At 42.4% G+C, this 18,071-nt stretch overlaps 1 protein-coding gene across 2 annotated transcripts in view; it reads left to right on the forward strand.

The window, feature by feature from the left end:
* The first annotated feature begins 558 nt into the window (after positions 1 to 558).
* The window catches only part of CDH13 (cadherin 13), a 442,930-nt gene continuing 425,417 nt past the window's right edge, over positions 559 to 18,071 (forward strand). The window contains exon 1 of one of the 2 annotated variants that reach the window (XM_038147938.1): positions 559 to 738. In XM_038147938.1, the coding sequence (XP_038003866.1) occupies positions 694 to 738 (45 nt within the window). In that variant the 5' untranslated portion in view covers positions 559 to 693. The remainder of the gene's footprint in view (positions 739 to 18,071) is intronic. The other variant, XM_038147939.1, reaches the window with a different exon arrangement.

The following is an 18,071-nucleotide window of genomic DNA, read 5'->3' on the forward strand; positions in this document are numbered from 1 at the left end:
TCCTAGATTCTAGTTTGTTGAATTAAAAGCCAATTCTGCCATTACCTGAGCAGTTAATAAAATCTATTGCCTTATGATGCATTTTTTCTGCAGGCTAGAATGGATCTGTCTTGGTTGTGATTTGTGAGATTGAGGGGAAAACACAAAATATAACCTATATTTCTACTGCACTGAAAAATTTCACTGTGTTCTCTTTCTAAGGCTTGGAAGTAACCAAAACTGCAGAGGTAATTTTTTTTTAATTATTAGAAATAAGTTTACCTTATTAACATTTTAATAAAGAGAATCCCTTTGCAGTGGTGCTCAGAGGTGCTCCTATTTCTCTCTGTTCAATCCCATTCTCTAAAAGGGAAAATACTATTGAGATATGTAAAGCATGATGTTAGGTGGAAACTAAACAGAAATACACCAAAGCAAGAATGCTTTCTAAAGGTGCTGTGTTTGTAGAGGTGCTTGCTCAATATGTGTGATGCAAAATGGGGATGCTTTGTGAAGAAATCATCCTTGTAAAGCCATTGGTTCTGGTCATCAGACTCTATCCAATGCTTTAGTGATGATGCTGCTGATCTATTTGGGAAGTTGGCTGGCTCTCAAGGCAGAGTCTCTTCTCAAAGGCTGTTTCACAGTGAAAATATGCTCAGTGCAGCCGAGTGCATGAATGAAAAAGCCTCTGGTACCTTCTAGTCTGGCAAAATGCAGCACAAAACTCAACTTACTCTGTCTTTTCTGCTGTCCCAGGTAAGAAATGTGTGTTTTTTTCCTTGCTTTCTTTCATCTTTCTGCTTTTGTGCATTTGGATTTGAAAGTATTTGTAATTCAGCTCTGATTTCTGAGTAATTATACATTGCTTGAATTACTGTTTAAAGATGCAAGATCTCTGCTCTAAGCCAGTTGCTAGGAATGCAGGATCTCATAGTTCCCTGATTTACAATTACAACCAATTTGCCGTGTGATATATAGCATTTTTTTTGTTTCCCTTCAGGAAGGGTGGTGGGGGGAATCTTTCAAGTGTCTCGGTTGCAGCTGCAGCGGCAATATTTTCTGTCATATCAAATGCTGCAACTTTGATTTGCCTCTTTTCTCTGTGCCTTGTGCTGGGTAGTAGGTTTATAGACTGTTACAGGCAGCTCACGTTATTTATTGCTTTTTTTTTTAAATAAGAGAATTGGGGGGGGGGGGGGGGGGGGAATATGGAGGAAAAATAAAATCAGACCTTGCAAAAGGCTTCCTTCGCCGTACTCTCCTGATAGATGTGTAACACTCCGTTAGTGACTTGCTGTGTAGCCTTTCTCTTATTAAATGTAATAGATCCCCCTCTGCCAGAAAGCAGAGGGAAAAACAGCCAGCCTTAAAAACACGGAGCTGCCGAAGCCCCGCTGCTGCTGCCTGTCAAAGCACAGCGACTCGCTGGGCTTTCACTTCTCAGTCTCTTTTCCTCTCGCTGCTGTCACAGGGCTCACTTTTGGGCAGCTCAGAGCAGGGTTGGAAATCCTTTTGTTGTTGTCCAGCTTCAGCGCATTCTCCTTCCTTTTGTCTTAGGGGCTCCATAAACTTGCGTTTAGTGTCAGTGGGCTGAGATCCTCTGCACTGAGCAGGGCTGAAAGTTAATTCCTTTTCGAATCGAGTGGGTTTGTTAACCCTTGGAGGGTTGGTGGGGTTTAGCGTCAAACAAGTGCTTGGTACTCCGAGTTTGACCCCTATGTTTGTGTAACTGCAGTCTCCAGCAGGCATTTGGTCTGCTAATCCCAAACAGGGCAATTAGGAGAAAAACGGTGAGGAATCACCACTGGGAGAGCTTTATTGCTAGAGCAGCTGCACAGAGTGTGAGGAGGAGGCAGTAGGGTGATCCACATGCTGTGGATCAAGGTTAGGGCACTCAGGTCCTGGTTTAACCCGTCAGGAGTCAGGGCAGGGATGTGGGTGGCTGGAGCTGTGGGACAGCAGGAGGCTCGGTGGCTGGGATTGGGAGTGAGCAAGCAGAAAGGCATTTGGGTGGGTTCGGGATACCAGCCCTGCTCCGAGGAGTGGAACAAATGAAAGCAGCTGCCTTGGGCCATGGGTTTGGTGCTGAGCAGCATGTGCTGGTGCCACATGGAGAGTTCTTGGCAGGGCTATTCTGCCAGCCAGGGCTGGGCTCCCTGGCAGTGTCCGAGGGCAGCCTCTGGCGCAGCCGGGACTGGCTCAGGACAGTGGCCAAGCTGCTGCCCAGGGAGGGCTGAGCTCTGTCCCGTGGGCTGCGGGAAACCAGAGGGCTCCTGGGGATGAGAAGTTGTCACAAGCGGGCTGAGATCCAGCCTGGGCTAGCAGCTGGGCTGGCAGGGGGAGGCAATGCTCACGGGGCAAGGGGCTGGGGGGGAGAGAGGGCACAAACAGTAGAAAGGTAACCTGTGGATGTACTGAACTGGTGCTCTCATCTTGGCTTTGAGACCTCCCATCTGCTGTGCTTGGCTTTCTCTCTGTTTTCAGTCCCTTTTTTTTTTTTTTTTTTTCTACAGCTCTCCAACATACCACTGAATTAATAAGCTTGAGTTTGGATTTGCTTTAGTGGTTGCTTGTAGGAAAGCAGAATACATGTCATAGAAGAGGATGGACTTCTAGGGCCTATGAAACATAGCTGGAATATTTTTTAACATTAATGACTACTTAAAATCTGACAAGGTGCAGACACTCAATTCTGAAAACACCCTCTTGTCTTTATTGATGACTTTCAGTGATACTTCAGAGTTTCTTCCCAAGCTGGGCTGAATTCTGCTGTACTGCAGGGCTGAGCTTATGGTGCTTTACCCTTGCTTCCAGCTTAAGCGCTCAAATTGCGCTCCACCTTCTTTATCAGCATGCACAGCTCTATCTGGTCATGCCTCTCTCCGCCATGTGAGCTAGTGCATGTCCAAGTTTACTTTCCAGATCATGCCTAAGAGTTAATGAATTGCTGAATGAATCAGACTGTAATGTGGAAGTGTATGTAACTCTGTCTGCAGGTCTAGGTTGTTGAGTGTTGGCCAGTTGAAGTATGGATTGGAGTGGGTGCCATGTGAGGGAAAGAAATGGGATTTACCGAAACACTGTTTGGCTTTTCTCTTTGACACCCCACATGCACAGCTTTCATGTGACAGGAAAAGTAAACAGAAGAATGTGAGAAACAACATACTAAACAAATGCAGCCATCTGCCTGTGTAGTGGTTGTAACACATTTGGGGATCTCTTTCTGCACGTTTTCTTTTTTTCTCCCTTAGGAGTAGCAAGAATGTCTCATATAATGCAATGCCAGTGGAACCAGAAAGGACCAAGTTTGACAGAATTCTTTCTAAGCAGGGACAATATAGAATCTTTCTGTGGAAGCAGAAGGTAGTGATAACTTAGTTTCAAAGTAATGATAGCAAAGTTTGCAGTGTAGAGAAAAAAGTTTGAGGAAATTCTTTTATGTCAATAGGAACATGGACTGTAAAAGGTTTATTTTCAATGAAAAGTCCATCTCTAAAATTAGTAACTTGGGTTTTGTGTTTTCTTGGTCTGCTTCTAATTCAACTGTGTTTTTAAAGTACAAAAACTTTGCCTTTTATCAAAGCAGCTCATTAAGTATGTATGCAAAAACTGAGGTAAACAGGTGAGCAATAAATTAATTTTTCCATTTGCAAAGATTTAGTCTACACTACTACCAACTGTTCTGTTTTCATCAACTGGAAAACTGAGCATTAGCTGGAATAAATGAGAGAGATGTTTCAAGTAATCCTTTAATTCAGACTAACCTTTAAAACTCCAAAGCATAACTATAATATACAGCTTTATTGATCTGAAACTGACAATAAAAACTAAATGTACTCTGGTAGCTTATGCAGTTCACTATACAGGGTACAGTAAGCCGTAAATGCATACTCTCATCTGATAGAATTAAAAATCTGTGTGTTTTACATTTTCCCCAAAGGGTATTTTCTAAAACCTATATACAAAATATTTGTTTTAAGACAAAAGTTGTTCACAGGCTTCCTTTTTTATGTTATTCATTTTATGCAGAAAGATGACTAAAAATTTGTAAGTAAGGCTTACATGGTGAGGAAAAACCTCCATATTTTTCATAATTTTTACAATAACTGTCACATTTCACTGGGTTGCAGCCAAGTAAATTGGAAAAATGTGTAAAATTTTACAAGCTTGTCATTAGAGTGAATAGAGAAAATTTGTCCTCAAACTCTTTCCCCTGATGCAGAGCCCACATTGCTGCATTCTTAAGCTTTTATTTGTTCAAATTTCTCCAGAAGAGGGCTCCATGCACAGCTTGAAAGGCAGCACCAGGTATTGAAAGCAAAAGAAATGTAACAGCTTCAGGAAAAAAGACAAGTCTTGCTCACACAAGTGTGTTGATAGAAAATTGCAGATTATGCTCAAATTCTGACCAAGTCTCTCCCTGTTCTATCATGTTTGTCCTATTATTTGAGAGTTCTAGAGAAGTCCTGTGGTTCTTGTGCTATATCAGAGTTGTAAAAATGCTTTAAAAATGTTACAGAAACTCAATTGTCAATTACTCTGTATAATTATTTCTACTGATGAGCACTTTGTAAGCAGGCTGATGCCTGCTCCCCACAGTTTCAGGCCATCATTTTTGGCTATGCAGTCAAAAACCATCTTCCAGTTGCATATCTCATTCACAAGATGGTGCCTCCCAAAACACAGAGCCATTCCAGCAGTTGTGCTGTCCTATTTCTCAAATATTACCTTGAAGGGAAGGTTGGCACTGGTGAATTACGATGGCTTTTGGCTACAGCTCTAACCTCTAAAAATATCCTTACACAGGACCTGACCACAGCCCTTACTGCTAAGCAAGGGGGGTTTGTTATAGCAGACAAGTGAAAACATGAAAATGCTTCTGCAATTATGGCAATTAAACCCCACTTTCTGTACCCCCTGAGACTCAAGCCTTCAATCTAAGGCGTAGTGTAGGTGATATGTTGGGTCCTGCTTTCTGTTTCTGAGAATCAAAACTTCAAAAAGGTTTTCTTAGCACATGTAATATTTGTGCTGTGATCCACTGGGAGTTATTGACTTGGCTTTTAGTGACTTGGCAGCTAAGAAATGGGTATCCCTAAAAGCTGTCTCAGTGCAGCAGGTTCTATTAGAACCACCTAGATGCCAACAGTGGTGCCCCTTCAAGGAGTTGTGAAGTTCTGCCTTCTGTTTCTTCCTGTTTGCTGCAAGATAAGCAGGCTCTTCCCATTCTATTAATATGTAAAAGCAAGGCACAGAATAGAGCTCTCAGTGTTCCACTCTTCCTGCATCACTGCTGGAGTTGCATCTCTAATCTTCAGCTGCTGGGTTGCACCAGCATGCTGCATGTCAGGATTTTGGCCTCAGGTTTCAGAGTTCCTCTGACAGCACAAACCTGTGGCAGCAGCTCTCTGGCCACAGAGAGCAACAGGTATTTTCCTGGGGAAGGCTGTGAGAAGATCAGAGAAAAGATAATAATTGTTTCTCATTCTTAACTGGCTGCACCTGTTGTGAACATGTGGAATGTATTATGGAGATTTGTTTGCCAAAGGATGGTTTCTTGATTGGCCACTGGTGATGGTGTTCAGCTTGAAGGCCCAATTGGGTCCAGCTGTGTTGTGACTGTCTGTAAGGATCATGGGTCTCTTAATAAGTGTAGTATGATAAAGTGATTGATCTGACTTCTGAGAAGCATGGAGTCAATGCTAATTGTTACCTGGCAGGGGGCCTGTGAAGACACAAACCTTTCTGGAGGATGGGGGCTTCATTCAGGGCTTTGAGTACAAAGGTCAGGTTAGCAGATTTTTTTAATTGTTTCATGGACAGCTACAGTGGCAAAATTCATTGTTTTGGTGTGTATCGCTGGTATTCCAGCCAGCAGGGACAACCGTGTCCTGGGGATGTTAGGCTCAGCTTTGCAACTGGGAAGGGAGGGGATTGTTCTGCTCTGCTCTCCGCTGGGGTGGCCTCAGCTCGAGTGCTGAGGGCAGTTTTGGTCACCCAAATATAACGAAGGTATGAAACTCTTAGAGTGTCCAAAGCAGGGCAAAGAAGATGGTGAAGGGCCTTGACAGGAAGTGGGGTGAGGAATGTCTGAGGGCACTTGGCTTCTTCAGCCTGGAGGAGACTGAGGGGAGACCTCATTGCAGTCACAAGTTCTTCACCAGGAGAAGAGGAGGAGCAGACACTGATCTCTGCTCTGTGTGACCAGTTCAGGAGCCCAGGAAATGGCCTGAAATTGTGTCATGGGAGGTTTGGAATCAATATTAGGAAAAGTTTTTCACCCAGAGGATGAAATAGTCTCCCCAGGGCAGTGGTTGTGTCACTGAGCCAGAGAGAGCTCAAGAAGAGTTTGGCCAATGCTCTTGGGCACATGGAGTGACTCTGGAGGATGGTCCTGTGCAGGGCCAGGAGTTGGACTCGATGATCCTTGTGAGTCCCTTCCAATTCCACATATTCTGTGATTCTAACTAGAGGTTCATCTGTGCAGGCAAAAAGACAAATCTACAATGTCCACTGGGGAGGAGAAACAGAATGAAAGGCATTTATCATCCTTAGGAGACTAAGTGGGCTATTGCATTTCCCAGTTAACTCTGGATGATATTAGTGGGTTCTTGATCATGGCCATATGGTTGCACTGTGCCCTGCCCTAATCACCAGATGGAAGGGACCAGCCCAGATGGGAGGCTGTTTTTCTGTCACTTCACGTGTCCTGCAGCTAACACAATGTTAGTGTACACAAATCAGGAGGATATTAAATGCCAAAGAGGAGAGAAAAATAAGACTTGCTTTATTATTCACTGTTTCATTATTCAGAGGGCTTGGAAATTTTCCCACTACTGCTTTTAAAATTTTTTTTGTGTGTGATGTAGACTGTATTCTCTGTCAAATGGAAGAATCTAATTCTTTGAAAGCCTTACTGTTTCATATGAAGGGAACTCATTCTGCTCCTATCTTATCCAATATTCTACTGTTTTGCACCATTAATTTTCTTGGCTAGAGGAAAAAAAGAAGGATTTTTGAGATTTGGTTCGATGGAGCTGGTTAGAACAGTTCTATGAACAGACTAAAATAAATATGAGGTATGAAGAGTGGGGTGAATCTTTTCAGCACACAGCAGTTTTCAGTATCTCTAACCACTTGGAAAAGCTGATTAAGGTGTTTAAATAACTTCTGATATCTCTGAATGTCCATGTATGGATGTCTAATTTGTTCTTGGGAACCTGTTCTTGGGAAACTGAACATCCACCTTCAAACTCTTGAAATGTCTCAAAAATGGACACCCATACACAGCTCCCTGAAACAAATAAGATTTTATTACCTCGGATTCTTTAGACTCTATTTGATAAAGGTTCTACTCCCAAAATGTTCATTTAAAGAAATAAAAAAACCCTAGCAAACCACTAATAATAGCTATTTATTTCAGTCTGAATTATTTAATTCTCTTGCTGTGAACAACTAATGCTTAATTCCTTACTAGTAATGGCAATGTATATATTTCTAAAAGTTAATATTTAATTGCCAGGGACTTTGCAGTCTAGTATGTAATGAAGAGCAAATAATTCTTGTGTGTATGAAGGCTGCGTTAACAGTGCAGACAGCAAGTGGGTTTCTAAAAGTTTGCAGACTTTTTAGACTTTTGAGTAATCATGGCAGATGGACCTTGTGGAATTTGTGTGTAACAAGGACTCAAAATGCTGAAGACCTCAGGTTCTAGGCCATGAAGATGTCACAGCACTGTTAATGTGGCTGTATGCAAAGAAATATTTATACCCAAAAATTGGAATTCAGGACAGGAGATGCTCACTGGCAAATATCTGTACCTGTAAGCTCAGGTTATCTCAACTGTTACTGTTTGTGTGTTTGTTACCCCTCTCCCTTCCCAGGGCTGGTTGTGAGAGCTCCTTTCCTGCTCTGAGGCAAGGCTGACAAACTTAGCTAGACACTCAGCTGAGGGAGTCCTGATTCTCTGCATTGATGGCTGGCTGCCACATGGGCAGGAACACAGCTGGCACACGTGGCATATGTAGCAAGAGCATGGATAACTGCTTCTATTGCTTCAAATCAGTCCATAAAAGCATTGACACATTGAGTTTTGTTCAAACTGCTATGGAGCAAAAAACCCCAAACGTGTTACAAAGCACTTATCGTGCTGATAATTGGCTCATCTACTTTATAGACACTCAATCTCTTTCTTTTCATCTTCTTGGCATAACTTGGAACTGGGCTTCTGTGTAAGCTGTCAGTAAAGAGTCCTGGAGTCAAACACAGGGGATTTTGATCCTGTAAGTGTAAAACAAAAGCTGGCAGTTGTCCATGGGGTCACTGCATAAAGGGAGATATCTCAGCTGCCTGAAATAGGAGTATGATCCACAGCTTGTACAGACAGCATAAAAGGATAGAGGCAGGGGAATATGATGTAAAGTTTCCCCTTCCTTAGCCTGTTATAGTGTTGTTGTGTATAATTACATTTTCAGCAGTGGGTAACTGCTTGGGAGCAGAGAAAACCCCGAAACCGTGTCCCTAGGATCTGGAATTTTTCCACAGACAAACTTTCTTGCTTTGAGTTCCTCTGCTGCCAAATAAGGTGAATTTATACACTTCTCTTGAGACAGCCCTGTGCTGTCCCTGAGGAACTGCATTTTATCAGACAACAAACAGCTATAACGAAATGTGAGAACTGAACATAGCGCTGCTCTGGAGTTGACAAAGCAGGAAATCCAGAGCATCTGGTACTTTGCTCCCTGAGTGAAAGGAGATGGAATTAGGCATTAGAATTGGATGGGCATTTCCTTCCCCATCAAACCCATTGTTTCAGAGCTCTGTCAGAGGAAGCTGAGCAGCTCCAACTGTGCTCTGCAGCAAGAATGGATATCTCAGCTGCGGGTTTGAGTTGATCTGTACAGTTAAATAACCAGCCAAATTAAAAGGTGTTCAGCTTGACCTTCTGCCAAGATAACTGGTCTTGCAAGTGCCAGAAAGTCCTGGTTATTATTCAGGTGAAATGCAAAATGAAATACCTGTAGGTAACAATAAATGAGAATGGTATTAAAATAGAACAATACATAAAATTCTGCCTTGGTTTCTGGGCATATTTTTTGGCTTGCTACCTGAAGGTTGTGTTTTTTGCCAGGCAAAGTGAATTTATTGTTTTCTAAAATGTTTGTTTTCATAATTCATGATCAGATTGCACTAACTGGACTCTGAACTCTATAAATCTTGATTTATGGATATTGATATTCCTGTCAATTTACTAATACACAGCTCTGACCTGAACACTAAACTAGTCAGGTGCATATTTGATAATCTTTCCTTAATAATGGATCATAAAATGGTTTGAGTTTGAAGGGACCTTAAAGAGCATCTCATTCCAACCATTCTGCCATGAGCAGGGACACCTTCCACTAGACCAGTGGTTGCTGCAAGCCCTGTCCAGCCTGGCCTTGAGCACTCTCAATCCATTCTCTCTCATGCTCTTGGGCTTCTGGACCTGATTCTTTGTGGAATGTGGCAATATCATTGCAAGAGTCATTGTTTGGTGGAAAAAAGCTGTAGGGATGGTCAGGAAAGCTTGGAGTAAAGGGAGCACACCTTCTTGCACCCATATTCCCTGCTTTTTGGGAATGGATAAGTTTCTGACATCTAGTTTTGAAATAACTGTGTTCTTCTGATGTTTTAGACTACAATGTCTCATTTAAAAATAATAAATGAGAATGCAATCTCCAGTGTTAAATGTCACCAATGGTTTTCCCTAATTGTTGATCTCTGCAGTTGAGTAATCAATGCACAAATGTGGTAGTTTGTGAGGTCAGGGTGTTGATTATTGTAATCTGGAAAAAGAGCAGCTGATAAGTTCACATACCACGTGTTACCAGGAAGTAAGATAAGGATGCTGGGGATAAATCATGAAATTTTGTCTCTTGCAGGAATTCTGGTCTTGCACATCTCTCAACTTCTGTTTTGTGTGTTTGCAACAGCAAAGCACTGCTACTCACACCAACACAGGAGCAAGTGTCCAGGGGATGTGGATTGATTGCATTTTGCCTCCTTTTGTTATCTGGGTGAAGGATGGGTGGTGTCAGTGCCATGTGCATTGCTACTGTGCATGTACCAGGATGCTTACACGGCTTCTATTGCTGTGATAGCTGAGCACCCTGCAACTGGTAATGAATTTATCCTTCCTTCCCTAAAATAACTGCTCAGTTACGACAGGAACATTATTCTGAAATGGGAAACAGCCTCCAACATCTGCCTGTTTCAATGACTTGAGGTCCGTTATCTGAGGTGAGTAATGATGTCGCCTGCTGTCACTTGGGCTGCTGGTGTTGATTCAGTGGTGACACTTCATTCCACTCCAGAAAGATTAATTCTGATTGGAGGGAGCCTAGGATGAATTCAGCCTTTAGGCCAACCAGAAGGTGGTGTTTCCAGTAGTATTTTCATAATGCAGCTCAACTTTCGAGAATGTAATTAGTTATGATTTGCCAAGGAACTGCCTATCTCTATCCTTTAGTTACTTGCATAGAGAGGAAGCTAATAAGATAAAATATAATCATAGCTGCACAGAGCTCTTTAGGCATAAGGAAATGGAGAGAGCTTGTGATGGCTGCTAGCACAATGATCAGGTGGAGCAGAGGAGGAGGAGGATGAAGCTGGCAGTCCTATTTACACTCAAGGCATTTCAGACGACAGCAGTTCGGGGTAGAAAATGGGGTCGGATAATGCACAACCAACTCTACTTGGGTAGGACAGAGGTTCTGCAACAGGAGACACGGTCTCAGAATATTTCTTCTGCCATCTGCTCACTGACAGAGGTTCCTGTCTTCCTTCCTTTTCTCGGAAAGGAGAGGAGGAGGAGGCAGAGCTGCCAAAATCTTGGGCTGCTCTGGCAGGAGGTGAGCTGCTGGTCGTGGCTGTTTCCCCCCCAGGTTTAGCTGCTGGAGGTGGGATGTTGCCAGCCTAAAGTGTCACTGTTAGGGAGATGCACCCAAGTGTTTGAATTCCTGGGAGCACTAAGACACATGGATACACCATTTGTTACATGCCCAAAACCTGAGACTCTGTGGATTTTTATGGACTGTTGAAAACTAAAGTCTTATTTTTTGGAACAGCTGCTTCTTCCTGTGTGTTTGTCTCTCTGAAATGAGGATTTAGTGTTGCACTGGCTTCCCAATAATAGAATTTTCAAAGCTTTTTCTCCTTCAGGAGTCAAAGGCACACAAGCACAGAACCACAGAACCTGTTTCTCGCTGTGCATGGGAGCTAAACATTGATTATGGGGTGGGTGAAGGAGTTTGTGTAAAACAAACTGACTTTCTTGGCTGCAATAACTCATGTTGAACCTAAACAAAATTGTTTCTCCAACTTGTTCTTGACTTCTGATTTCTGCATGCTGTGTGTTTGTGGAGTCTAGCTGGGATACGTAGGAATAAAAAGCCATCGTGCACAGCATGAATGGTTCTCTCTGCCTTACCTCCAGGCTGACTGGAAGCATCAGCATTCCTGTAATTTCCTTGTTCAAATTGCTTTTTTTCTCTTTTCTCCTCCATCTGGTTAAAATAATTCAGATAGTTTGAGTGCTTTTAGTTTTTGTACTCAAACTTTCCTCCAGAACTCCTAGTGTTGGGGGAGAGGGTGAATAATTTGTATTACTGTGAATAATTTTTACTGCTGTGGTTTAACTTAGATGGGGTCCAGCAGGCTCTGAAAGATGGCTGGAAAGTGCATCCCTGTTCTAGGTGCTTATAGATGCTTTTCTTCTGGTTATATAAGAGGATGGAGGTTTTCTTGCACTATGAAGATGCACTTAAGGAGTTGCTTTCCTTTAACATTTCACATGGGTCATATTTTCACTGGATAATCTAAAGATTCCCCGGAGCTAGTGTGGTGTTAAGTTCCAACCCTTGGCTAATGTGGCAGGGAACACTAAATGTTGTCATGTCAGTACTTGTGTGCATCTGGCCCAGACCTTGTGCATTTCCTGGTATGTTCATATCACCCTATTCCTTTCTCCCTTAGTTCTTTCTGCTCATGTGGAAAAGAGAATTTAATTTATTGTCCCCAATAATGGTGTTGGTGATCTCCTGGAGTCAGAAGTGCTGGGGTAGTAATTTGTTAATAAACATGCTGACATAGCTGCTGAATTTCTTCTCCTTTTCACTGGTTGACTGAGAAATACAAGAAAGCAGAGTAAACCTTAAAGCATAAAAATGGAAGGGAAAGCAAAACCAAGGGAAAAAGAAAAATGAAATGGTATTCAATGTTCTGTCACTTTGCAGCTGTTAGGATTTGGAAAGCAGCCTTTTGTATTTGTGATACAGTCAACAGATGTATACAGGAATGGAGCACAGTCTGGTTTTTCCTGATTTCCACATCTTCATTTGCACAGTCTTGCCTCAGAGCTTAGGCTGACACCCATATCCAGAGCTCTTGCTCATATCTACATCTGAAGTTGTTGGCACCAGGAAATGGTGATACTGTTCTATGCATGTTTGTGTATATCGGCGTGCTGGTTTATGAGAGGCAGGAAATTTAATCCTTTGTAAAACTCTTTATCCATTTCCAGCATTCATTAACTGCCACAGAACTCTCCTCTCTTTTGCATTTTATATTTTGGTGGGGCTTTATTATCATTTGTTCTATGTCTTGATGGACAATATTTATCCCTACTACTTTGACGTTGTTGTATTCATTAAATCCATTCTACTGATGTTTTTTGGCAAGCTTGTTATCACACAGATGAAATAAATGTAGGATATCCCTTCCTCTAATTGACTAATTGGATGGGGAAGGAATGGGATTGGAGAGAACAGAAGACAACTGGGTATAAATTGTGAGGCCAAAGCAGCCTTCATTGCAGGACAGCACTTTGCAATTTCTTTTGGAACTGTTTGCATGTCACTTCTTTAATTGTCTGAAGCTGGTTTATGTGTATCAGGAAGGTGACTCGCCACATGTTCCCTGTGTGACTCCAGCAGGATTTTAACTGTTTACTGAGGGATGTGAGTATGTCCCAAAGAAAATGGAAAGGTAGGAAAGGGTCAGAGAACCTCAGAGGGGAAGTGGAACTCTGTTATGGTTTTCTAGCAATAAATATGAAGAAAAGCAGCTACCAGGAACAGCTGGGTGATGCCTTGCTGAAAAGGGACAACTATTAGGAAAGAGAAATGCTCCAAAGTTTTGTCAGATATTATGTGACTTCCTCTCTCCTACCACTTTTGCTAATATATAATTTCACAGATTTATCCCTTTTCTCTTTTCCTGACAGCTCTTGGAGGCTAGCTAAAGAGCAAGAGATTAAAAGGAAGACAACCTGGCTTCAGGCACATTTGCAAACTAGCTGTTAGTTTTCTGCAGGTCCTTCCATGCTTCAAACAGAAACAATCCTCCCCTGACAACTGAGCATACAATTCATGTACAATGGATCTGCTTCTGACATTGTATTTCTGGGGCGTTTGTACGACTTGTGATTCATCTGGCAGTGCTTGAGTTTAAGCACTGATAAAGGCAACACAACAGAGTGCAAATACATTTGACCTTTCAAAACACTGAATAGAAAACAAAAATAGGAAAATAGTTACTTTGCAGTTCTTCCTTGTACGTGTGTAATGACTGCAAGCAGACCAGCATTCTGATTTCTGCCTTGGGAGCCTGGGCAGCACAGAGGCCTCCAGGCCTGAGCTCCAGTGTTGTTCCTCCTGTTCCATTGTGTGTGAATTTAGCCTGGTATCGACATAGAGGTACAGGTCAACTTTGATTTCCCCAGGTCAGGGATTGGCTTGATGTCTGCTGCAGCCGAAAATCTTTACTGTCTGGCATGCTATGTTTGTATAATTGGCACTCTGGTCTTGACTGACTTGCCTGGTGGGCAGGTGTCTGTATTCCAAGTGTAGAGTTTCCCTGGAAGTGTCACTTTAAATCAGTAGCACTGACACAGAACTAAGGCTGGGGCACCTGTGAGAAGTTCCTGCCAAAATCCTCAGCCAGCTGCAGCCATAGCTTGGATGCAGCCACCTCTTATCACTGCTGTGAGCTGCTTTGAAAAGGGAATAACTCCATGGGTGCTCTGTGGTGTCAGGGCTGCAGAGCTCAGTCCCACTGGATCCCTCCTGGAAGGGCAGGGCATGGGAACAGAACTGGGGGCACATCAGCCCTGTGACACTGCCCCTGCCCATGGCATCCCTGCTCCCGGGGAGGATGTGCAGCTCTGAATAATGCTCCAAATGTGATGGGAACTGAAGATCCTCCCTTCTGTTCCTTGTAAAATTGTGGTTGATTTGTGAGCACATTCCTTGGCTTTACGAGCAGTGGAGGGACGTGCAGTCCATCTGTCCCAGCCTACAAGAGATGTACAGGGTGTGCAGAATTGTGTGCCAGGCTCTGGGTCAGGGGTAGGTTTTAAATGAGGTGACCAGGTTAAGCTTTCATCTTGAACCTCTTTGGGAAAGGGAGGGAAGACTATGCAGCAGCTGGGTAGGGCTCTGATCTGGCGTTGCTACAGCTATTTTTGATATTTCTAAAACTACTTTCCAGTAACTGCAGTGGAATTTGGATGGCTTTTTGGTCTGAAACTTCTTAGCTATTAATGATAGTCCATCTTGAATTTATTTGTACTACCCTGCTGCCTGTCATATGCTGGTCAAGTCTTGTGCAGCAGAGAGAAACATTTTTCCCTTATCCCACTTTCTTATTTCTTGGTTCATTGTGTAGTCACCTCCTGTGGCTGTGTTTACATGAATTTCACTGACAACAGATCTTGAGGAATCAGCTTAAGTAATAATCAATTTTTCTTTTAAATTGCCTGTTTTTTCCATATTTTTGTGTGAATGGATAAAATATCTGATCAGCTTCCTTAGCACCTGTAATGAAAGCTCTCTCTGGTTTTGTTCAGTGTTTCTGGCAAGGTTTTATGCTGAAACAAGGCTGATGGACTGGGAGGGTTGTAGAATTTGTGGATTTAAAAAGAGAGGTATAAAAGGAAGGGGTAAACTGATATTCTGCCTTTAGTAATTCTCTGCTGTAAAATATGTAACTAGTCACTGGATAAACAGCACTAGTGAATTGAAATTGAAATTTTTCTTTTCCAGACAAAGCTCTAACTGTTCCCCTCAAAATTTTGCTCTTTTCTGCATACTTTTTGGGACTACACTTCTGGCCTTTTGGCAAGGCACCACATTTGTGTAACAGCCCATTTTTGGCTGGGAAAAAACAGGGCAGAGAGTGTACACAAAGCTGTGACTTTGAGTGTCCTTAGTTTGAAGTAGGTTTTTTTGAGCTTTGGTTTTCCCCTAACCCAGCAAACTCTGTGTGGACTTTGATATTGTTTCTGTGTTTTAGCTTCTTTTTTCAGACAGCTGCTTCACGAAGAGTCTGAACTGTAAAGCAGTGCCTTTTCCCATCCCTCCAACCATATGCATCAGGCTGACCTTTGGCTTGAATGCAAAGTTTGGTGTCAACCCTGTCCCATTAGCAAATATCACATAAATCATAGTGACAAGGTTTCCAGGCTGCTGTGGCTGAGGGCAGGTTGGCACTGAGTGTGTCTGAGAGACAGAAGTGATTTCTGATCTCTGTTAGCACTGAAGGACAGGCTCCAGCAGGCCCAGGAGAGCAGGGTTGTTTCTTGCTCCATCCCTTGCCCTGTTTCCATGTGGATGCTCTTCCTTGAGCTGTGCCTTTGTTGTTTTTGGGTCAGAGCCCATCCCTGGCACCAAGGAATGGCTGCTGGTCCTGGTGGGGATAACTTCACTTGGAGCTTCAGCACTTGGAGCCTCAATTCTCTCTTAACAGCCTCATCCTTGTTGAGCATCTTGATTTCAAGTGTCTGTTGAAGCACTGTAAACAGATTTCCTTCAGCTCTACAGCACTCCATGCTGTGTTGCAATACATTCTGTCTACTTTAGAGCTGTTAGTGATTCATTAGCTTGCTGTTCCAAAAACCAATTCCAAAGGGATCACTCATCTCCCTAGAGCAGTGAGGGTATTTTCAAGCTGGCTACACAGTGCTGTGGCAGTTTTTTTGGTTCAAATCATGTGGCAGTGATACAGTCAAAGGCTGCCAGTTCAATCCAGAGGATTGCACACAGATTCCATGGGTGGGAACTTGCAATATTCTTAGACACAGCTAATAATAGCTCCTCTTGACTCCTGAAATGTCACAGTGGTCTTGTTGGTAACTGCACTTTGGAAAGCCTTAACTTGGGGTTTTTTTTTTTTTGCCACCAAGAGTAGTCCCTGAGGTGTTCAATGCTGCATTATGCTTGTAACAGAGAAAAGTATATTGGAAATGAAGAACCTTAATCCACCTGTCTGTGAATTGACCTGTGTCAAGATCTCAGAAGTGCAGCTTCAGTCTGGGGACCCAGGACTGTGTCCTCTCTGAGCTTTTCCTGTCCAGAGGTTCCTAAGATCTACTGAACATGCCTCTGGAAGGGACTTTGGAAACATAACAGTGAGAAATCTCTGTACTAAAGAAAAAAAGGCATTATAACATAAAGCAGTAACTCGGTTTTCTTTCAAGGGGTCAGTTGCTGCCTGACAGACTGTCCTGCAGTCAGGTCTCCAGGGTTTTTGGAGTTTCTGAGTGTATCTTTGCCCTAGAACTAGTTTTTATGGCAGGGAAAAATAACTCTGTTTCTCACAGAACTTCCAAAGTTTTCAATTGTTTTATGAACAAAGAGAAAACAGAAAATAACAATAATAAAATCTCTAAAATGTTCTGTGGGACTAAGTTAATGCTCTTTCTTACATTAGCCATTTATTTCTTTTTGCTGTCTAGTGCACCCAGCAAGGTACCAGCAGTATGTCTCCAGCTGCAGGATTTACTGTAAGATTTTTATGGGCTGCTGGAGACCAGGCAGGGATTTTGGTATGTTCGCTGCAGAGTGGCAGAAACTGATACATACAAAACTGAAGACTAAATTCTTAGTAAAAAGGTGCCAGCAGTTGGAGGAGTGAGAAGTTGAGCAGTGAACTTTTGTTAGATTATAACTGAAATCATAGCTCTGAGCAGGTGAGCTGAGTTTGAGGAGATGTTGGACACTTGCTGTCTCCTGGGATTTGGATTAACTGAGGCACCTGCCCCTTGCAAGTACAGAGCTGCATGGGAGTTGCACAGAGCCATGCAATGGAGGGTAATGCAAATGTGGGGACAGACAGATGGCCTGTGTTCCAAGTGACTCAGTTACATGTTACAGCTGTTCATTACAGTTAAAAACACCTGGATGTGTCTTTCAAGGTAGAATTCCATCACTGGGGGCCATGATTAACATTTCATTAAGGACATAATGAAAGGACCTCACTTTTTACATGCTACTGTATTTCTGATTTTATTTTGCTGATTTCTCACAGAAGTTTGATGATAGGATGACTTAAGAGCAAAAAAAAATCAAGTGCAAATCAAAGGGGGAGCTTGTGAAAAGTCTTATAGGAAGACTTTTTATCAATTAGGCTTTGTTTGCAGTCACAGCTCAGGATTCCCAAATCACCCATCAGCACGTGTTGACCCTGGTAGTGAGAGCCCAGAGGAACATGGCTTGTGGGGGATCTTGGAAAAGAGTCTTGTACTCAATCTGTTTATTTGAACTAATTACTTTAATTAAAGTAATTAATTTGTATCTTAATGAGCAATCCATCCCTCTCTTTGTGCAGTACTGCCAGAATTTAGTCCTCATCTTAGATATGTTGCAGGCTTCTTGTGCCAATGAAGATGTATTTTCAGAGCACTTGGGGAATTGTGGTTCATAGAATGACTTCACCTGAAGGGGAGGCTTGGCTGTTTTAATTTTGTTCTTGTTCAATAATCTGAAATACATCATCAACATCAGTGCTTTACTTAAAGAAAAATAAGGTTAGAATCAATGGGGTTTTAAAAATATTATCCTCTTCCCCCAAGGTTTCTTTCCTTTTCTGGAAGCACTCTGTCATTTCTTTTGCTTGACAACTTAAATTCACTTGTTTGTGAGCATTTAAAGCAAATTGTGTGCTTACAAATCTGAGAATAAAAGCAAAAAATATTTATCTCACAATAAGTTTTTATTCCTCTTGCATTTATTGTACCTTGTCCCCTCTAAATCATGACAATCAGGCCCTGG

This window comes from Motacilla alba, chromosome 11 (genome assembly GCF_015832195.1).
Source record: "Motacilla alba alba isolate MOTALB_02 chromosome 11, Motacilla_alba_V1.0_pri, whole genome shotgun sequence".
Lineage (NCBI taxonomy): Eukaryota > Metazoa > Chordata > Aves > Passeriformes > Motacillidae > Motacilla > Motacilla alba.